Below are 27,272 nucleotides of genomic sequence, written 5' to 3'. Positions count from 1 at the left end.
ACATTATGGCACAGGATGGCATTAGGTGTACATCAATGAATTAAGACAGATCTGGGTCATGCCCTCATGGGGCTTGATCTAATAGCTCACACGGTATGGACAGGACTAGGATGCAAATGAAAATCTGCTAACTCTAAATTTCTTTTATTTTCTCCTCCACATCCTTCTTCCCAGATAATATGAATCAAAATGTATGACATTCCTCAAGATTACTTTGAAAAGTAGAAGATTCATCCCACTATATGAATTATAGGATGGAGAAAAAGAGGCAGAGGTTCTTTGTTAAAAACTTCTATGTCCTTCAAGACCTGAAGAGGCTCAACCATGATAAAATTCCCCTGTACTCTATAAGAGAACCTGGGTGGCTCAGTCAGTTAAGCATCTGACTTCAGCCCAGGTCATGATCTCAGTGGTAGTGGTGGTGGCATCATTGTCGTCGTTATCATCATCATCATCATCATCATCATCATCATCATCATCGGGCCCAGTGCTCAGCCGGGAGTCTGCCCCTCCCTCGCCCCCTCCCCCTCCCCTTGCTCATGCTCATTCTCTCTCAAATAAATAAATGAAATCTTTAAAAAAAAAATTCCTCTGTACTGTAGAGCTTTAGTCAGTAAAAGAGACTGGAAAGCTATTGCCTTCATATATTTAAATTTTCAGTTATTTATTTATTCATGAGAGACACACAGAGAGAGGCAGAGACACAGGCAGAGGGAGAAGCAGGCTCCCCACAGGGAGCCCAGTGTAAGACCCATCTCAGGACCTAGGATCAGGCCCTAAGCTAAAGGCAGACCTCAACTGCTGAGCCACCCAGGCATCCTCAATTTTCAGTTATTTAAGGATTAACTTAAACCATGTATTTCAATTCACATTGTTGAAAATGGCTTGAGTCCATTTATTACTAAGTAGTAGGTGATTTTAACTCCCCCAGATCTAAAATCCTATGAGTCTATGACTCTTTTTTTTTTAGTTTTTTATTTAAATTCAATTTAATTAACCCATAGCGTGTTATTAGTTTCAGAGGTAGCATTTAGTGATTCATCAGTTGCATACAACACCCAGTACTTATTACTTCAAGTGCCCTCCTTAATGCCCATCACCCAGTTACCCCATCCCTCCCCTCCAGCAACCCTCAGTTTGTTTCCTAGAGTTGAGTCTTTTATGGTTTGCCTCCCTCTCCGTTTTCTTTTTTTCATTTTTATTTTTATTTATTTATGATAGTCACACAGAGAGAGAGAGAGAGGCAGAGACACAGGCAGAGGGAGAAGCAGGCTCCATGCACTGGGAGCCCGACGTGGGATTCGATCCCGGGTCTCCAGGATCACGCCCTGGGCCAAAGGCAAGCGCTAAACTGCTGCGCCACCCAGGGATCCCCTCCCTCTCTGTTTTCATCTTATTTTACTTTTCCTTCCCTTCCCTTATGTTAATCTGTTTTGTTTCTTAAATTCCACATACGAGTGAAGTCATATGGTATTTGTCTTTCTCTGACTTATTTCGCTGAGCATAATACCTCCAGTTTCATCTGTGGAGCCTATGACTCTTTCTGATAACTGTGGCTTTCTGGTGCCTCATGATCACTACTCAGGACCGTTCTCATTATAATGCATTGTTATGGGACTGGGCTATATCTCTTAAACTCAGGATATCCCAAGCAATTGGTTGGATTTTTTAGAATACTCAGAGCCTAGTTTCTTATGCTTTACTCTCTTTTCTAGATGATTAATTTTGGCAAGTATACAAGACAAGCTGAAATGACCAATGGACACTTAGTTTTCATTTGCCTCTCAGATATTGCTCTAAAAAAAACTCAGACATATATGTACTTATCTAATTTTTCCTCTTGCATTCAAGTGAATTTTACATGATCATTATTACATCGGTTAAGATTCTTCTGCTTATAAGTAACAGAAAGATTCATTCATATGGGCTTGAGCAAAAAGTTAATTTTTGATTCAAGTAATGAGGCCTGGGTTTCTCTTTCTCCATTTTTTGGCTCCATGTCTTTTAGGTTGACTCCATTCTCAGACAGACAATCCTTTCATGTTCATGAGATGGCTGCAGAAATGCCAGTCTCATAGACACTTAAGTTCATATCCAGGAGAGAGGAAAAATATATTTGCTGGTGGCATTCATAGAAATCTTGAAATATCCTCATACTGTACTGCTTTAGGTCATGTACCTACCTCAGGAACACATGTGCAGGTTGCCTTGGGCCTGGGTCATGGCTCCACTCTTGCTACAAGGATCAGAATGCATTGAGACCTCTCAGACCCAGAGTAGGGAAAAGGTAAATCCCCACAAGAAAACTAGAGGCTAATTCTGTTAAGGAGGGGTAGGCAAAGAAAAACTATGGAATGAAATGACTAACACAGCATTGGATACATTGAATGATTATAAGCATCGAACCAAAATCGGATTCTTTTTAAAGAACAAAGCCATTAACTAACTTGGGTAGCTGTCCTTGAACTCAGCAAATGTCTGGATAAACACAAGGATTAAGGTTTCTACCCAGCCTTAAGGACTAGAAAAGCTGAAAGAGTAAACAGTAAAACCCTGTAGAAATGACTCTTTGTTACAGAAAGTGTAAGCTTGAGGAAGTGCTTGGTAGATTGTTTGTAACTAAAGGGAAGAATGATAAGAAAGTAAACATACTTTCTTTTTCAAATCACTTATTTCTTGTTGCTTTAGAAATGCAAGATTAAATAAAGTAATAAGATAATATACATTCAGTACAATAATGTGATGGGGAAAATAATGAATGGAAATACAATTTAAAGTAAGGTTGTTAATAAGAAAAAGATCCTTGGGAGACTACCTGGGATAGATGTTCTAATATTAGGCATAAATAGGGGGAAAATCATTTTGAACAACTGTCATTTTTATTAGGAAAAACGCAATAGCCCCTCATGGTCACTTTATTTCCTACCATTTGGGTTTGATGTTTGAGATGCTCATCAAAATGAAGTTAACTTTATTTTAGAGGATTTAAAGGATAAAGGATTTATAGGCCTAAATGTGAGACCCAAAACCATAAAACTCCCAGAAAATATAGGCAATAATTTCTTTGACATCGGCCATAGAAACATTTTTCTAGATTTGTCTCCTCAGCAAGGGAAACAAAAGCAAAAATACATTATTGGGACTACATCAAAACAACAGGCTTTTGCAGAGCAAAGGAAACTATCAACAAAACAAAAAGAACCTACTGAGTGAAAGAAGATATTTGCAAATGGTATATCCAATAACGGGTTAATATTGGAAATATATAAAGAACTTATACAATGCAACACCAAAAAAAACAAATGATCCAATTAAAAAATGGGCAGAGGACCCGAACAGACATTTTCCCAAAGAAGACATCCAGATGGCCAACCAATGCATGAAAAGATGCTTAACATCACTCATCACCAGGGAAATGCAAATCAAAACCACAATGAGATATCACCTTGTACCTGTCATAATAACTAAAATCAAAAACATAAGAAATAAAAATGTCGACAAGGATATGGAGAAAAAGGAACCCTCCATCCACTTTGATGGGAATGCAAACTAGTGCAGCCACTATAGAAAACAGTATGGAGTCTACTCAAAAGGTTAAAATTAGAGCTACCCTATGATACAGTAATTCTACTGCTGGGTATTTACTCAAAGATAACAAAAACACTAAGTTGAAAAGATACATGTACCCCTATGTTTATTGTAGCATTATTTATAATAGCCAAGATATGGAAGCAACCTACATGTCCAGTGATAGATGAATGGATAAAGATGTGAGTTATTTACATAACGGAATTTTACTCAGGCATAAAAAAAATTACAAGGCATAAAAAAGAATAAGCTCTTGCCATTTGTAATAACATGGATGGACCTAGAGGGTATAATACTAAGTGAAATAAGTCAGAGAAAAACAAATACCATATGATTTCACTCATATGTAGAATTTTTTTTTTCATATGTAGAATTTAAGGAAAAAGCAAACAAACTTAAAAAGAGATAAACCAAGAAACAGGCTATTAAATACAGAGAACAAACTGGTAGTTGCCAGAGGGGAGGTAGGTGGGAAGCAGAGTCAAATAGGTAAAGGAGATCAAGAGTACACTCACCTTGATGAGCACTAAGAAATGGGTAGAATTGTTGAATCCTTATATTGTACACCTGAAACTAACACTGTAGTTTTTAAAGGTTTTATTTATTTACAAGAGAGAGAGTACAAACAAGAGGAGGGGCCAAGGGAGAGAAAGAAGCAGACTCCACGCTGAGCAGGGAGTCTGATGCGAGGCTCCATCCCAGGGCCCTGAGATCATGACCTGAGCCGAAGGCAGATGCTTAACCGACTGAGCCACCCAGGTGCCCCCAACAGATTCCTGTTAATATACTTCAATTCTAAAAGGGAGAAAGTGAAATTAGCCTTTGACAATATAAATGAAGTAATAAGCTCTTGACAGTTTAAATTCAAACCAGACTTATTTGAAGTCATTGTATTGAGTGAGGCCTCTCTCTTTTGGTGAAAAGTGAAACTCAAGCCAAAAGTAGCTTAAGGCAAAAAGGAATCTGTGTTGGAAGGCTCACCACTTCTGAGATAGCAAAAGCACACCTGGGCCTCTTAGACAAGGGATCAGAGTTTCAAATGCCACCTGGAGTCTTCTTTCTTCTTTCTGTGGCTCTTGTGCTGGCTTTTTCCTGGGAATTATGCCACAAACATACTGATGCTCCACTTCTCTGTCTGAGAGAAGGAGTAAGCGTCTTTCCCAGTATCAGCTTTTCAGATCCTGAGGAAGGATTCTCATTGGTCTGGTTTAGGTCATCAGCTCACTTAGGACCCAAACACAGTATTTTGATCAGCCCTACTTGATGTGGTTACTCATCTTTAGTCCAATAAACTTCAGCCAGTTGGGATCCCCTACAGATGTTTGTGGTAGGAAAAATGGACATTTTCTAGAGGAAAGAGGGTTGGAATATGTGGTCCACAAAACTGGATATGTTTTACCAAACATCTAATTCTTTTCTTAATGATAAAGAATATTAAAGTTAATAAACATAATTATCACTTTACTAAGTAGAGACGATTACAACACATTCCAGGATCAAATGCTTGACACAGGAGATAACCCAAATATTTTACAGGTGGCTTCAGTCTTTGCTTTGGTGCCCAAGCTTTGCAGATGGCCTCACTTAATGCATATTGAGAGGCAGAGCTTCACCCAGATTTCTAAAATGAATCCTAACCTTTGGAGTTCTATGTGCTACTCTGGGACTCAAGGTCAAATCATCCTTATCTTGTTTCTGACCTTAAGCTTCAGGTCTGATAATCAGACCTCTGCTTTGCTTATATTTACTTAAGCCAAGTTTCCCCTTCTCTCTGACCTTCCATTGCCTCATGTGATCACCATATAGCTGTAGGCCTTCACAGACAAGTGCTTTAAAAGGAAAAGTCCCCCTGACCATGGTTTCTAAATACCATTTTCCATTCAAAGTTAATAGGAGTCCTTAGACAAATGGCTGATGCGAGGGCTAGGGCAGGGAAGAATAAGAGGAGCCTGAAACATCTTATTGTGCCAGAAAGTAAAGAGTACTCAAAAAATGTTGGGACATGTCAGATGGCTTGAAGGGCTCCTTATGTCACTTGACTTCTTAGCGGTATATAAAACTACTAATTTCATTCTCCTTCTTGAAACTTCTTCCTTCGTTAACATCTGGTCTTTTTCTACTTCTAATTCTCTTTTCTCAATGGCAGCTTCTCCTAAGAGTCTTTTCTGGGTATCTCATTTTCTGCTTACCTCATAAATATAGGGGTTCCTTGGGGTTCTGTCCTCAGCTTAGCTAACCCCATTGCTTCAATTATTATATAAATAATAACCCTCAAATATATATTTCTGGGTATACTTATGTATGGGTAGAGATGAAATATAGATACATGCAGCACAGCCATCTCTTTTGAGCCCCAGAGCCACATATACAACTAAAAGCCTCCTGGATTTCTCTGCAAAGCTTGAACCACTATTATCTCAAAGATAGCCTGTTAAAAATTGAAGACTTTACCTTCCTCTCATCTAGTATTCTTTATTTCTATTACTACTACTCCCAACACCTGATTGTCTAAGCAAGAAACTCCGAGATTATTCTTTTTTTTTTTTTTAAGATTTTATTTATTTATTCATGAGGATACACAGAGAGGAGAGAGAGAAGCAGACACAGGCAGAGGGAGAAGCAGGCTCCATGCAGGGAGCCTGATGTGGGACTCGATCCCAGGTCTCCAGGATCACACCCTGGGCAGCACTAAACTGCTGAGCCACCGGGGCTGCCCTCGGAGATTATGCTTAATCTCTTTCAGCTAGAGACAACCTGGAACACATCTCTAGTTGAAGCAGGTGAGCTTATGACTTATGACTCATTGCAGGGAAGAACAGACAACACAAGGAACCATGGAACACAGTACGAGAGCATTAGAAAGAACCCATTACAGGATTTGCTATTTGCTTGAGCAATTGGAGAGAGGGTCTAAGGGAGCAGAGGCCTATTCTAGGTTGGATGCTGTCAGAAAGAAGGGGAATTCTATGATTGAGATCTCAACACATCTCAACAGGACAAATGAGGTAGGATCAGAAGTTTCTTTTTTTTTTTTTTTAAGATTTTATTTATTTATTCATGAGAGACACAGAGAGGCAGAGACATAGGCAGAGGGAGAAGCAGGCTCCATTCCATGCAGGGAGCCTGACATGGGCTGGATCCCGGGTCTCCAGAACTGAACCAAAGACCACACCCCGGGCTGAAGGCAGCACTAAACCACTGAGCCACCCGGGCTAACCAAGTAGTGTATTTCTTATTAAAATATCTAACCCAGGTTGGATTGACAATACTACTTTCAGGGAATTATGTATATGTAAACTGCTTCTATGTGTTGCTTTAATATCATTCATAAGAAAGAACTGTATTTACAAAGGGATGATGATGAAAATGGAAAAAAGAGGTTTTAAAATAATTTCCGCATGCTCAGACTATTCATTTTTAACTTTGTCCAAAATGAAGTGAATGGGGCAGCTTGGGTGGCTCAGTGGTTTAGCACCACCTTCAGCCCAGGGCGTGATCCTGGAGACCCAGGATCGAGTCCCACATCAGGCTCCCTGCATGGTTCCTGCTTCTCCCTCTCCCTGTGTCTCTGCCTCTCTCTTTCTCTCTCATGAATAAATAAAATCTTAAAAAAAAATTCATCAAAATGAAGTGAATGAGTGATGCACTATTTTCAAAATTCATTTTCAATTCTTTACTACTTGCCAGTTAGAACAAAGTACCCTGTAAGTTTATAATTAAGTTTAAATCAATTTTTTTAGATGAAATAAAAAGATTCTATATTCATGAATTGGCTGTATCTAGACATTCTTTTAATGGAAAATAAAATTCAAAGCATTCTATCAGATTCATAAGGGTTTGATAAGATAATCACCTACTTCATTGGGAATTGTTAAATTATGGAACATGTAATAACAGTCTATAGAAATCCTATTATTCCAAACTTCTACCTTTTGCTGTCCTCTTCAATTTAATCTGCCATTGAAAAACATGTTGCATTCTGCCTCGCATGGAAGAATTCTGAAGATATCAAAAAAATTAATAACTCTAGTTGGCCAATTTACATTTTGAGACCAAACTGGTCTCTTGCAGTGATGCTAATATGCTCAAAAGAACTCTCCTGCTAGATTATCATCATATCTCAGTATGCCATCACAGTTATGATTGTCTTCCATATTATCATATAGTAAAAAAAGAATAATCTTGAATTTAATGCATTAGTCTTTACATAATTTATTATCTTCACCAAGTTACTAAGCACACTGTTTAGTTCAGTTGACCAAGACTTTCTCAAAGAAGAAGTGAACATACCACTTGTTCTGGGTCAAGGTCCTTAATTTCGGTAACTACTCCAGAACGTTTTCTTGTCGTTGCCACTACATAGCCAATTGTATTCTTATACAAAACCTCAAGCCATGTTCATTGACAATATAATTTTTCAGAGCTTTCTGTTGTTTAGAGTTAATTATGTTTATCAGCAATGAAGCTGAAAAAAGAATTCGTCCTTCATATTACTATCATATTCCAAAAGCACACAAACTAAAAGAATTGCCATATTAGCAACAGCTGTACACTCATATCCATCAATAAGGTTGCAGAGAAAAATAATTAGCTTTATTCATTCTATGAGTTAATCTACTCAAATATTTCAAGTTGTTAGGTTGTTGATAAGTGACAAACTACCTTTTTTGCCACAGATTCTCCCAACATTAAGAATTTCTGATGCAGTTTTTCACTAATGCCTTGAAAATGACATACGTACATATTAGTTTTAACAAGCTAAAGTTGCTTACTTTATAAAGAGCCTATAAAGCATTAGTTTATTTATAAAATTGAATGTCCGCTTTTTTTCAGATTTTTAAATTCACTAAACTTTCTTTGAAAGCCATCTTTTGGTTTTGCACTTATCACTATGTCTAGGCCCAGGAATTGGGGAAAATTGACAGCAAAAGGGACATGAGATAATTTTGGGGAAAGATAAAAATGTTTTCTATCTTGATTATGATGATAGTTACATGAATGTATATTTGTTAAAGGTCATCAAGCCACACATTTAAAATGTGTGCATTTAATGTATATAAATTATACCTCAACAGAGTAGATTTAAAAAATGGTTCTCTATGAAGAACTCTTTCCCAACTAATATAATCTCCAGTGACTGCTTCTTTTCCTGAACTTGAATGATGGTATAAAATTTATCAATTGATTACTTAATGTCTTATCTTGGTCTCCAATTGTTAGGCAGGCATACTGCCTTATTATTTAGCTCTTCCTCCACCTCAATTCTTACTAACTAGTTAGTATGTGCAGAAGAGACACTGTTAAAATATATGAATTAAACTGATAAGGAAATTGTCAATTACTGAGTATATTATCAAGTAGAGATGGTTTATAAGTAAAGGTTATGAATTTCTTTTAACATTGGAAAAGAAACTCTAATCAACTTTTGACTGAGGGCCAATCATATCTGTGCATTCAGCTCTGTCTCATAGATATAACAATCTAAACACTCCCCAAAATCAGTAAAGGAATGGAATGGCCACAGTATCTGTTGTTTCTTCCTTCAAAAGTTAGGGTCTACTTCCCCACTCCCTGAACCTGGGATGGACTTGTGGAAGTAATGTTGTTCAGTTTGAAGTCTAGGCCTTAAGGGACCTTACAGTTTCCCATCTTGTACCCTTGAAAATCCTGAAGCCATGTGTGAACAAGCCAGGCCTGACTAGACAAGATTTACCCAAAACTGTAAACTAAATATAGGGTTATGGTTTTAAGCTAATAAGTATTTGGGGTGACTTGTAACTTAGCAAATAGGTAACTGATATTCAAGGGTTCATGCAAAGTTCTCTTGAGACAGACCTTGCAAATAGTTTTAAGTACTTATCAAGTCATTAAATACTTAAAAAAAAAAAATCCTACAAAAACAAAAAAATCCTGAAAGTGAAGGTTAAAGCTGACGTGTAAAGAATAATTTATTTCCCCTGAAAATATTAATCAGAAAATCAGGTAGAGTGTCTCTGAATGGATAACCAGAATAAGAAAATGATATAATGTTTTAATAGTAAATGTATGATTTCAGGGGCACATCTAGTAGCATGCCAGAGCTGGTTCATAGCAATCTAATTATTAAATTTTCAGAAATTTTGTGAGCCAGTTGTTAAAGTGTTCCTAGATTAAATCAGCCATGATGGGATTATTTATACCATGGAAATTGGCAAATATTATCAGACAGGACCAGTTGTTGAAGCTCTACTAGTAAACCAATAAGCATATCTGTTGAAGCAGGCAAATTTCATCGTTATATGTATGCATAAATATACATATAAAAATATCCTCAATGTTTAAAAAAGACATTGGTTGGTTTTGCCATGATGGGATCTTGGGCAAGTCAATTAGTCTTATTGAATCTCAGTTCTCCTATCCATTAAATCAAAGCATGTACCCCAAAATCATCTTAAAGGTGTCTTTTAGGTCTACTGTTTCATCTACTATGATCCTACTGATGGTAGTTATAGCTGGGCCGCAATGATGAAAAAGACCAACGGGATTAATTAAAATTGTCATACTGACCATGTTACTAACCACAAATTTTGCTCAAATTCAAGACAAATTAAAGAACGTGATTAGTAATTCAATGTGTTTTGGATAATGGAGAAGGAAGAAGTGAATTCTGACCAGAAAGGAAAGGAGGGAAGGTCTGATATTTTGTTAATCAGGAATGAGGTCTCATCTTTGAATACACTGTGGCTTAAACTCTATAGGTGCTTAATAAAATTTGGTGAAATAATTAGATGCCTGAAGAGATTATCCAAAAGAAAATATAATCTTGCTGAATTAAAGACTGACTCAGATTCTACTTGCAATTTCCAGACATAATTGTGCAACTCTGCCTCAGTTCCTCCATCTAAAAATGCACTAATTTACAAGCAACGTTGTAAGAATTTAGGCAATCACAACTATGAAGCATTTTAGGCTTCCTACAGGAAGATGCAATATAAATATGAGGTGATGTTATTAAATCAAAGCAGATGTCTTTGTTCAAAACTAGAAAGCACATTATGTATTCTTACGTAAGGTTAAACAGCACATTAGAAAATAGTAGGGGGCTAATGGTCCAACTGTAATTGGGGCAATATTTACAAATTATTTTGCTAAGAATATTAGCAAGTCATTTTGAACTTCTGAGAAAAAATATCTAAAAAATCATTCCCTTTGACTATAGGCCATGGAGACATTTATTTACGCCTTCTGCTAGCTAACCTCCTGTGTTTATGCACTGATATTCAAGTTGACTCATTTCTGGAAATCGAAAAATACATATCTGAAACTGGAAAACTATTCCTTAAGTCAGGGTTTGTGCACATTGCTAAAGCCTTCCAAAACGAAGGCCTATGATGTCTTGTTTTCTTCCATTCTTAAAAAACGCTTGGGCCCTAACTACCGTTGCTTTCTTGGAATGTGTGGAAATCACTTTCTATCTTGCACAACAATACCATTCCAGTACTAGTTATGTACTTGGTGCAGGCAAGTAAGTAAGAACTAAGGCATGATGTGATATAGCCTTTAATGAACTGAAAACTATAGATTCTATTCCCAGGAAAACATAAGATATATATTCTCAAAATTCTACACAACTTCAGGGGTTTTATAGATAACCCCTAACCCCAAATCCCATTTGTGAAATTCTTAAGTTACAATCCTCTGCATTAGAGTAATTCTTTTATAAAATCATATGCTTGTGGTACAGGCCACGTTAAGCAGCAGGAACACAGTGTGTACATAGCCAGTTAGGGATGCAAGTTATAGTATTTATAGTCCAGTAGATACGATGGGTATTTATCAAATAATCACATGCACAAAAATGCTTAATTAAAAACTTCGATCAAGGGATGCCTAAGTGGCTCAGTCATGATCCCAGGGTCCTGGGATAGAGTCCCACATTGGGCTCTCTGCTCCACTTGGAGCCTGCTTCTCCCTCTGCCTTTCTCTCTCTCTCTCATGAATAAATAAGTAAAATCTTAAAAAAAAAAAAACAGAAAACAAAACTTTGATCAAGTGCTCTGGAGTAAGAATAGTATCTAACTTCATTCAGATGCCATGGAGGCAAGAAGAGAATGGAAGGAAATATTGAAAGCACTGAGAGCAAAAGACCCCTACCAACCTAGAATTCTGTACCGCTACATTATCCTTCAAAACTGAAGGAGAAATAAAAACTTTCTCAAACAAAAATTTAAAGAATTTGTTGCCAATAGACTTGTCTAGCAAAAACAATATTAAAAGTTCTTTAGAGAAAGAGGAAAATGATATAGGTGAAAAACTCAGATCTACAAACAGAAAGAGCAATGGAGAAGGATAAGTGAAGGTACAATACAAACTTTAAATTTTTCTTATTCTTTCCTGATCTAACATAACAGTTTGTTTAAAAAATAGCAACGGGGCACCTGGCTGGCTCAGTCAGTGGAGCATGCAACTCTTGATCTTCATGCTGTGAGTCTGACCCCCATGTTGGGGGTAGAGATTACTTAAAAATAAAAAAAAAAATCTTTAAAAAAAAATGCAACAGTGTTATCTGATTATATGTATATGCTTATGTATGAGAAATAAATGACAGCAATGATATGAGACAAAAGGGAGGAATTAGGATTACTTTGTTATTATAAGGTCCTTGCACTACCCAGGAGCAATATAGTGTTACTTGAAAGTGGACTTGGCTTAGTTGCAAATGTACATATGCAGCCACTCTAGAGCAACCACCAAAAAATATTTTTAAAAAAGAAGTATATTACAACAGGGCATGTAGGAAGGCCTTAAGAAAAAAAAAAATAATAGGTGTGCTAAGAAAGGAAAGGAGAGAAACAGAATCATATAAAAACCAAAACCACAAAAAAGCAGAAAAAGTAAAAAATGAAAATAGAAACAAGGGCAACAACAGAAACAGTAGCAAATATAGTAGATAACAATCCAACTATATCAATAATCACTTTGAATGTCAATGGTCCAAGTGCATCAATTAAAAGACACAGATTGGGAAGCCTGGGCGGCTCAGTGGTTGAGCGTCTGCCTTCGGCTCAGGGCATGATCCCGGGGTCTGGGGATCCAGTCCCACATCGGGCTCCCTGCAGGGAGCCTGCTTCTCCCTCTGCCTGTGTCCCTGCCTCTCTCTTTGTGTCTCTCATGAATAAATAAAATCTTTAAAAAAAAATAGATAAATAAAAATAAAAGAGATTGTCAGAGTAGATAAAAAACAGGACTTAATTCTATGTTATCTATAAGAAACCCATTTACAATGTGAAAATACACATGGATTAAAAATAAAAGGAGAGAGAGAAAGATATTATACTAATAGTATTCAAAAGAAAGCAGGAGTAGCTATATCCATTTCAGACAGAGCAAACTTCAGAGCAAAGAACCCTATCAGGGAAAAGAAGAGTATTACATAATGATAAAAGGGTAATTTTTCTAGAGAACATAACAACCATTAATGTCTACGCACGTAACAACAGAATGCCAAAATACGTGAAGCAAAAACTGATAAAACTGCAAGGAGAAATAGATGAATGCAGTATTATAATTGCAAACTTTTATCCCCTCCATCAGAAATGGACAGATCCAGCAGGCAGGAAATCATAGCTAAACTCAACATCATCATCAATCAACTAGATACAATGGACATCTATAGATTACTTCAACCAACAACAGAATACATATTCTTCTCAAGTTCACATGGAACATTCACTAATATAGACCACAATCTGGGCCATACAACATAACTTACCAAATTTAAAATAGAAATCATACAATGTCTGCTCTCAGACCACAATGGAATTAAACTAGAAATCATTTACAGAAAAACAGCTGGAAAATCTCAAAATACTTGAAGATTAAATAACACACTGCTAAATAACATGAGTCAAAGAAGAAATATCCAGAGAAATTAAGCAGTATTTTACACTACATGAAAACAAAACACAACTTATCAAAATTTGTGGGGTGCAAAGTAAGCTATGCTTAAAGGGAAATTTTAGCATTGAACATATGTGTTAGAAAAAGAGAAAGATCTAAAATCATCCATCTAAATTTCCACCTTAGGGAACAAGAAAAAGAAGAGCAAATTAAATCCAAAGTAAGCAGAAGAAAAGAAATAGTAAGAACTAGAGTAGAAATCAATGAAATTGAAAATAGGAAATTGATAGAAAAAACTAATAAGACCAAAAGTCGGTTCTTTGTAAAGATGAATAAAAATTAATAAGTCGCTAGGTCAGGCTTACTTAGACAAAAGAGAAGACACAAACTGCTGATATTAGAAATGGAAGAGGAGACATTATACAATTCCCATAAATAACTGTAAACCCACAGATAACTTAGATGAAGTGGACCAATTCTTTAAAAGACACAATCTGCAAAATTCACACAAGAAATTGACTAATTAAATAAGCCTGATTCTATTAAAGAAATTGCATCAATAATAACCTTCCAGAACATCAAGTACCAGGTCCAGATGTGAATTCTACCAAACATTTAAGGGAGAAATAATACCAATTCTCTACAATCTTTCTCAGAAGACAGAGGGAATACTTCCTAATTCATTCCATGAGACCAGCATTACCCTAATACCAAAACCAGACAAAGAAATTACTAGAAAACTACAAGCCAATATGTAAAATGAATGTAGATGGAAAAGTCCTCAACAAAATATTAGTAAATCAAATCCTAAAAAAAGGTATGAAAGAGAATTTATACACCGTGATCAAATGGGATTCATGCCAGGTGTATAAGAGTAGTTCAACTTCAAAAAATCAATTAATGTAATCCACCAGTTTTGAAGAAGAACAAAGTTAGAGGACTGACACTATCTTATTTCAAACCTTACTGTAAAGCTACAGTTATCAAGAGACTGTGCTACATAGTTAACAAATACACAAAATATTTTAACAGAAGAGCCTAAAAATAGACCTACATAAATACAGTCAACTGATCTTTGACAAGGGAGTAAATTCAATACAATGAAGCAAAGATAGTCTTTTCAATAAATGGAGCTAGAACAACCAACATCCACATGCAAAAAAATGAATCTAGACACAGACCTTTCATCCTTCATAAAATTTAACTCAAAATCACACACACACACACACACACACACACACACACATCAGACCTAAATTTAAAATGCAAAACTATAAAATATAAAACTAGGAGAAAATTTACATGACCTTTGGGGATAACTTTTTAGATACATCAAAGGCGTGATCCATGAAAGAAAACATTGATAAGTTAGACCTAATGAAAATTAAATTTTCCTTCTCTGTAAAGACACTGTGAAGAAAATGAAAAGGCAAGCCGTAGACTGGGAGAAAATATATGCAAGACACCTATCTGATAGAAGACTGATATACAAAATATACAGAGAACTCTTAAAACTCAACAATAAGAAAACCACCTGATTGAAAAATGGGCCAAAGACCTTAACAATAGACACTTCACCAAAGAAGATACACAGATGGCAAACAGACATATGAGAAGATGCTCCACAGGCAATATATCAAGGAACTGCAAATTAAAACAATTAGATACCACTACACAGCTATTAGAATGGCCAAAATCCAAAAACACTGACATCACCAAATGCTGGTTGAGGATGTGGAGCAGTGAGAACTCTTAGTCACTGTTGGTGGGAATACAGAATGATCCAGCCATTTTGGAAGCAAGCTTGGCAGTTTTTTACAAACCAAACATATTCTTACCTTACGATCCATAATTATGCTCCTTGGCATTTATTCAAAGGAGTTGAAAATGTATGTCCATACCTATATACAGATGTTTATAGCGGCTTTATTTATAATTCTCAAATTTGGGAGCTACCAATATACCCTTCAGTAGATCTATACCCTTCAGAAGGTGAATGGATAAAGTGTGGACAACGGAGTATTTTTCAGCACTAGAAAGAAATGAGCTATCAAGATATGAAAAGACATACTAGTAAGTGAAAGAAGCCAATCTGCTGCATTCTGCATGACTCTAACATATAACATTATGGGAAAGGCAAAACCATGAAGACAAGAAAGATCAGTGGTTTCTAGGGGTTAGGAAGGGAAAGAGGATGAATAGGCAGACACCATTTTTAGGGATTTTTTAAGGCAATGACAGTATGCTAATAGATATATAATGGTAGATATACGCCATTCTGTATTTGTCAAAACCCATAGAATGCATAATACCAAGAGTGAACCCTAATGTAAACTATGAACTCTGGGTGATGATGTGTCAATGTAGGTACATCAGCTATAACAAATGTATCATCTGGTGGGTGATACTCATAAGGGGGGAGGAGCTATGCATATGTGGGGATATGGGAAATATCTGTACTTTTCATTCAATTTTGCTGTGAACTTAAAACTGTTCTAAAAACTAAAATCTTAAAAAAAAATAAAAATAAAAACTAAAATCTTTTTTTTAAAGATTTATTTATTTGGGGGGAGGGGCAGAAGGAGAGGCAGTGAGCTATTTATTTTTAAAGATTTTATTTATTTATTCATGAGAGACACAGAGAGAAGTTAGAGACATAGGCAGAGGGAAAAGCAGGCTCCCCTTGGGGAGCTTATGGGGGACTTGATCCCAAGACCCCAGGATCACGACCTGAGCTGAAGGCAGACTCTCAACTACTGAGCCACCCAGGTCCCCTGAGGCAGTGATTCTTAAGCAGATTCTGCCCTGAGCACAGACTCTGAGGTCATGACCTGAGCTGAAACCAAGAGTTGGACACAACCAACTGTGCCACCCAGGTGCCCCTCAAAATAGTCTTTTACAAAAAAGTAGAAGTACCCACTAAGATGTTAACAGCATTATTTATAATAGGGGACAAACAGAAACAATGATTATGTCTAAAATTAGGCAGTTAATTCTGACAATCAGCTTATACAATAATATGCATTGTTAAGAGAGTATTTAATGATATGGCAAAAAAATTTAATTATATTAGATGAAAAAATCAAGTTATAAAATAGCATGAATAATTAATACTTTTATTTTCTGAAATATGCAGTGAAATAAAAGGGAAGAAAGAAAGCAAAAATTTTAGTGTTATCTTTACAAGGTATTAATAATGGGTAATGTTTATTTTCTATTTACTTTTTAATTTAAAAAAATGATATATTATGTTCATGTTTAAAAACATGATTACGGAAATTAAGTAGCTCAGTAGATACTAGTGAAGTAGATACTGTCATCCTTAAGAAGGGATCTTTTTTTGTTATTGGCCGAGCAAAAAGTACAATACCTATTCCTATGTATTAGGGGGTTGGTAAATGCTTGAATAGATCAACAGAATGAATAATGGCCTCAAAATATTTCAACACATAAGTTCACTACTGCTATTTATTCTACTAGTTATTCTTACCTAAAGAACATCCAAATATTCTCTGGTAATTAAGCACAGTAAGTTACTACCCTTGGGTGAGCAACACTTGAATTGAACACTATGTGAGAGTGCCCTCTGGTGGTTTCACTGACAGTGCTTTTCATCAATGAGGTGTGCAGTTAATCCACCTCACCAATGGACACACAAGAACTGGGTAGTAAAAACAAAAAACAAACAAAACACTTAGGGTAGTGAATTTTTCATGAAGCTAAATTAATTCTATTTAAAGGGGCCATTCCACCTTTTATGTAGTTTTTAAATTTCATGGAAAAAGAAACAAATAAGTGGACATTTAATAAAATGTTAGTGATGGTACATAGTTATTACCCCTAAGGTTGCAGGGAATGGAAGAAGCAGAAAAGAGGTCATGGTGGTGATGGAATAGGTACTTATTTAGCAAAATTAAATAATAGTAATCCATGAAAACCAAATTCCAGCAACTACAGTATTCATCTGTATTTCCAGTAGAATAAGATTGAAGTCGGGATCCCTGGGTGGCACAGCGGTTTGGCGCCTGCCTTTGGCCCAGGGCGCAATCCTGGAGACCCGGGATCGAATCCCACGTCGGGCTTTCGGTGCATGGAGCCTGCTTCTCCCTCTGCCAGTGTCTCTGCCTCTCTCTCTCTCTCTCTCTGTGACTATCATAAATAAATTAAAAAAAAAAAAAAAAGATTGAAGTCAAATTCGTCAAAGCATTGACATGTAGATGTGTGGTTCGGGAATCTTAGAGTTGAACAATTTCTATTTAGTACATCCTTGAACTTAGAAAAAATTTCTTATTTAATTAATTATTTTTTTCTTCCTTTTAAAATGTGGCATATCTCAATTTTTGTAAAAATTTGGGTGTAATTCAACCTAAAAAAAATTTTAACCATTTTTCAGTGTCATTAAACATAGTTGGTAAATATTTGATTAAGTTCTACAACTTGTTTTGCTTTAATCTTTCCCCCAAAATTAATGTATTAATGAAAAAAGTAAGCTACTTAAAAACATTTCCTTTTGGTATCAGAAGGTGGCCATTATGATTTCCTTTACACTTTCCTATTTATATTCCTTACATTTACTAAATACTTAAAACTTCAGCTAGAGTGCCTTTATTAAAAGAACTAGATTAGGTACACCTGGGTGGCTCAGGGGTTGAACGTCTGCCTTTGGCTCAGGGTGTGATCCCGGAGTCCCGGGATTGAGTCTCATGTCGGGCTTCCTGCATGGAGCCTGCTTCTCCCTCTGCCTGTCTCTGCCTCTGTGTCTCTCATTCATTCATTCATTCATAAATAAATAACTAGATTAAACAGACTTTAAATGAAATGAAAACTTCATTTCAATGAATTTCATTCAATTTCACTTCACTGAAGTAATTTTTCCCATCAAATTTTTAAATAACACAAATATTTTACAATTTTGAATAAAGCACTTTTCTTCTTAAAAGATTCTTTACTTCCTAAATTGAAATCACAGGGGCATTTAGGATCACATATAAGGTGGTAGTGACAATCAACAACAGAATAATCTATTAACATTAATTTATAATACTAATTTAGGGATATTAACATTTTAACCCAGAGCAGCATGTGTTCTGAAGCTAGTAGAACTTTTTAAATGACCAGGAAAAAAATATCAAAACAAATTATATTCTTTCTAGGAAAGTACATTCTTGGGTGAGGAAAATACCCTTTTGCCACAATAATGCACTGTAAAAAAGCTCTGGGGCCAGACCATTTGGATTCTGGCTCTCCCACTTGCTAAGTAGGTAGGATTCAAGTCACTTGGCTTTACCTGTAAAATGGGGACGATGCTCTTCCTTTAAAGGATTATTGTGAGGGACACCTGGGTGGCTCAGTGGTTTAGTGCCTGCCTTCCGCCCATGGCGTGATCCTGGAGTCCCGGGATCGAGTCCCACATTGGGCTCCCTGCATGGAGCCGCTTCTCCCTCTGCCTATGTCTCTCAGGAATAAACAAAATCTTAAAAAAATAAAGGATTATTGTGAGAATTTAATAATGATGTATATAAAGGACTTCGCAGACAGTAGATCTAATTAAAATGTAATAACAGTTGACCCTTAAACAAGGGGGTTAGGGATACCAACCCCCCATGCAGTAAAAAATCCATGTATAACTTTGACTTCCCAAAAAATTAACTTATGTCCTACTCTTGACTGGTAGCCTTACTGATTAACATAGTCAATTAACATATTATCTTACATGTTATCTTACATTGTATTCTTACAATAAAGCTAGAGAAAAGAAAATGTTACTAAGAAAATCATAAGAAAGAGGAGTGCCTGGATGGCTCAGTAGATGAAGCGCCTGCCTTTGGCTCAGGTCATGACCCTAAGGTCTTGAGATGGACTTTCTGCTTAGCAAGGAACCTGCTTCTCCTTCTCCCTCTGCCATTCCCCCTGCCTGTGTTCTCTGTTTATGTCAAATAAATAAATAAAATCTTAAAGAAAGAAAAATCTTAAGAAAGAGAAAATACAACTACAGTACTGGACTTTATATTTATTTATTCATTTATTCATTTATGAAAAAATCTGTGTATAGGTGGACCCACATAATTCAAACTCATGTTGTTCAAGAGTCAACAGTAATTTAATAATTTCCTAGAAGCCACAACAAAGAATTGTAACATTTATTTTCTGGGTGGACTTCATGCGTTTCTTTTCAAAAGCTATTTGAAAATCTCCTTGAGAAGGAGAACCATGCACATTTCTATTAATCATATTTATACTACTAACAATATATGACTGATTATGTATAAATACTTAATCACACTAGACACATAAAAATAAATGGTAGACCTTAATATCTCAAAAGCAAAGATGAAATAGGTTTCTGTAAATAAGAATGTCAAATCCACAATTCCCTATTATATATAAAGAAATACACATTCTAACATATGAAAAGACATTTTATTATTATTTTGCTATATAACATATTAGTGAAAATACTCAATTGCGTTTCTCAAATGGCAAATGAGACACAAGATAACATCTTTTTGATTCCTGAAAACCTCAGTATCATCTGTCTTTTGGAGGATCCAGTTTCCTACGACGTCTATGATACCTTGAAAAGAAGAAAATATTTAAGATATTATTTTAGTAAATGTGTTTCTAAAAAAAGTATCAAATTTCTGTGATTAGTTTGTTGTTCATTAGTACTCAGTGAAATAAAAGAAACCTAATATATGTGTGTGTGTGTGTATGCTGCTAGATATATCCAAGATAAATATTTAAATATTTCTTAGTAAGAAGCCACATTTCCCGACTGTGAAAATTGTTTTCTACTAAATAAGCATTTTGGAAAATTTTTTTTTTTTTTTTTGCCACTCTTGAGGTCAATTTCAATATACTAACCTGGATAATTGATCTTTAATTAAAACTAATAATTGTCTTGGGGCGCCCAGATGGCTAAGTCAGTTAAGCATCTGCCTTTGGCTTAAGTCAAGATCTCAAGGTCCTGGAATCAAGACCAGCAACAGGCTCCCAGCTCAGCGAGGAGATGGCTTTTCCCTCTCCCTCTGCCCCTGCTCCTGGCTTGTGCTCACTCTCTCTCTCTCTCTCAAATAAATAAAAAATAAAACTTAAAAAAAAAAAAACTAATAATTGTCTTTATAGTAAAGAAAGAGCACATCATAAATATGCTGAACATGCTTTATTAAAGTTTTATTTATAAGGGGATATTTTCCCCTAAATGGAGGTTTTGTAAGCTGCCAAATCATGTTTTAATATATAACAGGATACAACTAATATGTTTACAGAAAAATGTATGTCACAAAAAGTGGAACAAATGCAAATTAAAACAGTGAGAGAATTTTGTTTTTGCAATCACAAATTTTTTAAAAATCATAAATGCCCAACCCAAGCACAGGTATGATGAAATAAACATCAGACCCAACTAAAGTATTAACTAGTACAATACTTATGAAAAGTAGTATAGCAATATATATCAAAAAATATTTTTAAAGCCAAAGCTTTTGATCTAGTAATTCTTCTGGAAATCTATTCTAAACTATATAGAGAAATAGTTAAAATATTAACTATCTTACTACTAAAATATTAAACATTAATTGGGGAGGGGGAGATACAGGATGTAAATGTATATATACAGTATGATTAAAGCCATGTAAAAATATACAAATAAAACTTATGACAGATATAAAAAGAGAAATAAAACACATTGTTAGCAATCACTGACTTTGAGTGATTTACCAGGGAGGATTTTTCTTTTTTGGTTCTTTGCATTTCCTTATTTTCTTTATTGATTTAAGAGAATTTCTACACAGAGTACACATGTTTATTGTGATGACTTCTCTTCAAAAATTCCCGTAAGGCCAGATTTTGGCAAGTTGGTCTGAGTTTTTACTTTTTTTGCTAATGTGGAAATTCAATGTAACGATTTCTATACGATAAATGGTAACACACATGTACCTCATGCTATTTACTTGTGATTAAGATACTGAAAGCATTCTTTTTTGCTTATCTTATGGTTTTATAAGGCAACTCTCCTACACATTGTTTTTTGATACTGATTTTTTGAAAATTGGCAAAACAGTAAATAACTTAAAAAAATGAAGTACATCTATATACAATAACACAAAACATTAACTTGTAGAATAATACATATAGCATAATATAATTTACATAAACTTTTCTACCTCTACTTATACTGGCATAAAAAAAATTATAGAAAATTACCATTTTCTTAAGGGTTCCAGTTATGTGCCAGATCATCAAAGTCTTATTAGTGTAACCTTGAAACGTGCTCTCGCAGCTAGTCACCAGAATAGGGGCTCGCGAAGTCACACTATCTTCGCATGAATTTCAATATCATGCATGAATTTCAGTATCTGCTATAATCAATCACTAGCCAGAAGCAAACACCTTAATTATATGGTACCCTTATAACTTATCATCAGACTCAGACCCTTGAGATAATTAAAACCCCACCCTATTAATAATTAAGAGAAGAGTTAAACTGAGACTATTCCTGGAATCCAAAACACATAGTTACTTACCCTTCTTAAATTACACAATGACTCAATGATATCTGAAATATTTGTCCACAGTTCTTAATCCAAAGCAGAACTTTATCTCCTGTCACACTGCAGCTATCCAGCTGGATAGTCAAATCTCTTTCCTACTGATGGGAGTAACTAATTTTTGTGGCCCCCGGGAAAAACAAGTAGTTATTTAAATAAAATAGTACTGCTGTTCATACATTTATAGCATTGTTACATTTCAAGAAGTTTAAAATTATTTTCCAAATCTTTCCATCCAGGCTTCTTTCAGTCCTTCCATCCTTATTTTCTTCAATATAACTTTACACCTAGTAGAGCTATGTTAGCTTAACACCTTTTTTTTAAGAGGTATAATGAGAATCACATCATTTACCCATTCACTTATTAATTTGTAGATGTGTGAGCATCTACTATGTGCCAGGGACTACTTCTAAGTGCTAAGAATTCTTACATTTCAGTGTAGGAGAGAGGAAAACCAGTAAGTTGACCAGGGACGACTTCAGGGAATAAAAACCCAAAGGAAGTGAGAAAACTAGCTTTGCTGATACTAGTAGGAAGAGAATTCTATGTAGAGTGAACAGCAATATAAGGGCTTTAAAAGAAAGGAATGTTCATGGAACAGCCAAAAGGCCATGTGGCTGGAACAGAGTGAACTAAGAGGAGAATGATAGGAAATGAGAGTGGAGAGGTAACAGAGGATCAGACCACACAGGTTCTTGTAGGTAACAGTTATGGCCTTTAGCTTTTTTGAGTAAGATGGGAAACCACTGGAAGGTTTTCAACAGAAAAATTATAAGAACTGAGGGAAGTTTTTAACAGTATTACTTTGGTAATATGCTAAGAACAAACTGTAGAGAAGTAAAGCAGAAGCTGGGAGACCAGTTAGGAAGTGACTTCAATAAACCAAGGCAAAAGATGGTGGCATGGACCAGGATGGTGGCAAAAGGAATAGTGATAAATGGTCAAATGTGGATACATTCTGGGAGACAGAGCTAATAGGATTTGCTGATAGACCAGATGTTGGGTGTGAGAAATGAATTAAGAATGGCACCAAGGTTTCTGGCTCAAGCCACTAGAAGACTGGAGCTAGCATTAACTGAGATAGGGAAGGCGCCAGGAGAATCTTGTTTGTGTGAGACCTTCAGGAGACAATATTAAGTCAGGGATGCCCATAAGACGTGTCATGTAAGTAGCTGGATAGATATACAGGTCTGGAGGTCAGGGGACAGGTCTTGACCAGAGATAGGATTGGGAGCCATCAGCACGTGAAAGGTATATAAAACCATGAGACTGGATGAGGGCACTGTCCTAGAAAATGAGAAAGGAAAGAGGAGAACTGCTCCTTGGGCACTCCAAAATTTAGAGGTAAAAGAGATGAAAAGGAATCAGTAGGAGAAACCAAGATAGTATATGAACTTTGGATACATAAAAAGAGTTTCAATTAAGTTATTATGGTTTAATTAATGAGAAAAGTACCAGAAAACTCAGACACAACCATTAGGGACTGTTATATTGCTAAAATGACGTGTTCTGGAAAAAATTATAATGGAAGGAAAGCATCATTACTTTGATTTTTTTCATGCCAACTGAGGAAGACTGAAGAAAGGAAAAACAGCTTGTACACAAAGGCTCACAACTAAGGGCATGACATACTTGCTTCCTGAGTGCTGGCGACTCTAAAGGCCAATGGGAGAAACCTCAGGGGCTGCTGCGGAGGGCAGAACAACTCAGAATCATGTCCTTAACAACTATTTACAAAAGGGCTATCTAACACAAATTGTTGTTGTCAATATGAAAAAAAAAATGGATTCGCGTAAGGGGTACATTTTGAAAAATATATTCAAAGCCCCATGACTTCAGTAAATATAACATCATGGCTAAGCTAATTTGTTTTCGTACCTGCAATATCATCAAACAGGAAGAAGCAGGAACTGCATGGTTACATAGGTCATCTTTTGAAATTAACCTCTGCATAACTGAATGTAAAAATAGTCATTCAGGCAAAGGCAGAAGATAAGGAACTAAAAGTTAAATTTAACCCCAAATCCAATGTCCTGAGTTTCCTCATCACCACCTTTCACACTAAAACTTCAACACAGCCCTAGCACCCACTCTCACAAAGCCCAAATCTAAGACTCTTTGAATTGCCATCCCAAAGTAACTAAGATTGAGAGGATTAGGAAAAGGCAAAAAGCAATTCATAAATAGTAATAATATTAACTTTAGATTCCCAGACTTGACCTAATCAAATCATCAGTGTTTATTGGCCACTGGGCTATTTCAGCATCAGTTCTGTACAGTCATACTACTTATACTTCCAGCCCATCCACACTGGGTGAGGTTGATAATTAAATGCATGGTTCAGGACTGAATGAAGTGAGGAAACACCTTTGTATCATAAAAACTTTACTGACCTTGATTAAGAATTTGATAATAAAGAACATCTTACTCTACCTGAGACCTTCCTAAATAAAAATGAAATTGAATAAAGTCACATAATTTGATAGGTAAACTCTAGGATAAAACTTCTAAGAATTACTGAGAAATTCATCAGTGACCATCCCAATAAAGTACATTTCAAAGAAAAACTGAACACCTTCAAGAACCTGTAAAGACAATTAGGTAAGATAGTATTTCATGGGATGCCTGGGTGGCTCAGTGGTTAAGCATCTGCCTTTGGCTCAGGGTGTGATCCCAGAGTTCCAGGATTGAGTCTCCCATTGGGCTCCCTGCATGGAGCCTGCTTCTCCCTCTGCCTATGTCTCTGCCTCTCTCTTTCTCTGTGTCTCTCATGAACTAAATAAATAAAATCTTTAAAAACAATAATAATTAGGTAAGATAATATTTCATCAGACAGCAACTGAGCACCCACACACTGTATCAGAGATCATGTGGAAAACTACAGAACAAAAGATGCAATCCTGATGATAAGAGAATAATCTAGAGTGGTAGATATAAACAAAAAATTACACACAAATATAAGTATAACATTAACAGATATCTAGCCACCTATAGTTACATATGGTTGGGCTAAGAGAAATAATAGCTATTCAAAATGACTATAATCAAATTAAATTTAAAGAAGAAAGTAAGCTAAAAGCAAATGGCCGAAGAATGAAAGCACTGAAAATCAAAGGAAACAGCATTTAAGATGGCTTGGTACTAAAATGAAAAGTCAAATTGGACAAAAAAGCAAAATCCAATTATATTCTACTTGTAAGAAACCCACTGAAATATAAAGACACCGATAGGTTAAAAGTAAAAAACAGAAATAGAAAGATCATGTAAACACCAATCAAGGGTGGGAGTGAATGGGTGACGGGCACTGGGGGTTATTCTGTATGTTAGTAAATTGAACACCAATAAAAAATAAATTAAAAAAAAAAAGAAAACACCAATCAAAAGAAGGCTAGATAGGCTCTAGTAGTACTAGACAAATTATATTTCAGAAAAAGAGATATTAGCAGCAATAACAAGAAGACTTCAATAAAGATAAAGGTGTCAATTCATCAAGAAAATATAACGATAATATGGGATCCCTGGGTGGCGCAGCGGTTTGGCGCCTGCTTTCAGCCCAGGGCGTCCTGGAGACCCAGGATCGAATCCCACATCGGGCTCCCGGTGCATGGAGCCTGCTTCTCCCTCTGCCTATGTCTCTGCCTCTCTCTCTCTCTGTGACTATCATAAATAAATAAAAATTAAAAAAAAAAAATTAAAAAATAAACTGGATCGTGCAGGTGGCTTTAAAAAAAAAAGAAAATATAACGATAATAAATATATGTACAACTATCAATAGAACTTCAAAATTTATGAACACAGAATTAGGACGAGAAATAGAAAAATCCATTAAGTATAAAATATAGACTTCAATGTTCCTCTAATAATAATTGATTAAACAGAAAATTAGTGAGGGTCTAGAAAACTTAAACAAGTAGACCTAATTCATATTTTTAGAACACTACCATCAATAATAGCAGAATATACACCTATTTTCCAACTGTATATGAAATATTCATCAAGAAAGACCATAATCAGGATGCCTGGGTGGCTCAGTGGTTGAGCATAATATCTACACCCAACATGGGGCTTGAACTCACAACCTTGAGATCAAGAGTCTTAGGCTCCTATTGACTGAGCCAGCCAGGCACCTCTGAATTTTAATCAATTTAAAGACTGAAATCCTACAAAGTATGCTTTGTGATTATAACAGAATTAAGCCGAAATCAGTACAGAAAGGTATCTGAAAATTTTTTTAGATATTTAGAAATTAACTCACTGCTAAGTAATCCATAGGTAAAAGAAGAAATCACAAGGGAAATCAGAAAACATTTTGAACTGAATGGAAGTGAAAACATCAAAATCTGTGGGATGCAGCTAAAGCAGTACTTAAGGGGGAATTTATAACATTAAAAACTAAAAAGGAGACAAGTTTTTAAACAATAAGCCTTAAACTAGAAAAGGAACAAATTAAAGCCCAAGTAAGCAGAAGGAAGGAAATAACAAGGAACAAAAATAGAAAACTGTGGTGCCTGGGTGGCTCAGTTGGTTATGCATCCAAGTCTTGATCAGCTCAGGTCTTGATCTCAGCATTGTGAGTTCAAAGCCTCAGTGTACAGCCTACTTAAAATAATAATAAAAACAGAAAAACAACAGAGAGAATCAGTTAAACCAAAATTGGTTCTTAAAAAATATCAACAAAATAACACCAGAAATAAGAGAGATGATACGGCTACAGATTATGAAAATACTTAAAGGATAATTAAGGAATATCACAAACTATGTACAAATAAATGCAACAATTTAGGTAAAATGGGTAAATCCTTGAAGGGATTTGATACAAAGTATCAAAGCTCCCTCAAGAAGACATAAATTGAATAGTCCTAACTATTGAATACAAAAGTTGAATTTGCAGTTAAAAATCTTTCCACAAAGAAAATTTCAGACCCAGATGGCTTTCACTGGTAAATTCCAATATTAAGAAGCAATATCCAGGGCAGCCCAGGTGGCTCAGTGGTTTAGCACCGCCTTCAGCCCAGGGCCTGATCCTGGAGACCCGGGATTGAGTCCCACATCAGGCTCCCTGCATGGAGCCTGCTTCTCTCTCTGCCTGTGTCTCTGCCTCTCTCTCTCTGTGTTTCTCATGAATAAATAAGGTCTTTAGAAAAAAAAAGAAGTAATATCCATTCTACACATACTCTTTCCGAAAACTGAAGAGAAGGAAATAGTACCAAATCTACTCTATGTTGCAAGCTTTACTCTGAAACCAAAACCAGACAA

At 35.8% G+C, this 27,272-nt stretch overlaps 2 protein-coding genes across 8 annotated transcripts in view; both read right to left on the bottom strand.

Annotated features, from left to right (window-relative positions):
* SOCS2 (suppressor of cytokine signaling 2) overlaps positions 1–19,312 on the bottom strand; it is a 55,856-nt gene extending 36,544 nt beyond the window's left edge. For both annotated transcript variants that reach the window (XM_049093910.1, XM_049093911.1), the window contains exon 1: positions 18,755–19,312. The gene's annotated coding sequence lies outside the window, so the exon portion shown is untranslated. The remainder of the gene's footprint in view (positions 1–18,754) is intronic.
* A 153-nt stretch (positions 19,313–19,465) lies between these two features.
* MRPL42 (mitochondrial ribosomal protein L42) overlaps positions 19,466–27,272 on the bottom strand; it is a 30,943-nt gene continuing 23,136 nt past the window's right edge. For all 6 annotated transcript variants that reach the window (XM_025438778.3, XM_049093915.1, XM_049093913.1 and 3 more), the window contains exon 6: positions 19,466–20,041. In XM_025438778.3, coding sequence (XP_025294563.1) covers positions 19,996–20,041 — 46 coding nt within the window. In that variant the 3' untranslated portion in view covers positions 19,466–19,995. The remainder of the gene's footprint in view (positions 20,042–27,272) is intronic.

This window comes from Canis lupus, chromosome 15 (genome assembly GCF_003254725.2).
Source record: "Canis lupus dingo isolate Sandy chromosome 15, ASM325472v2, whole genome shotgun sequence".
In the NCBI taxonomy this organism is placed as follows: domain Eukaryota; kingdom Metazoa; phylum Chordata; class Mammalia; order Carnivora; family Canidae; genus Canis; species Canis lupus.
The sequence above is the reverse complement of the archived record's forward strand: the minus strand, read 5'-3'. Positions and strand labels throughout refer to the sequence as shown.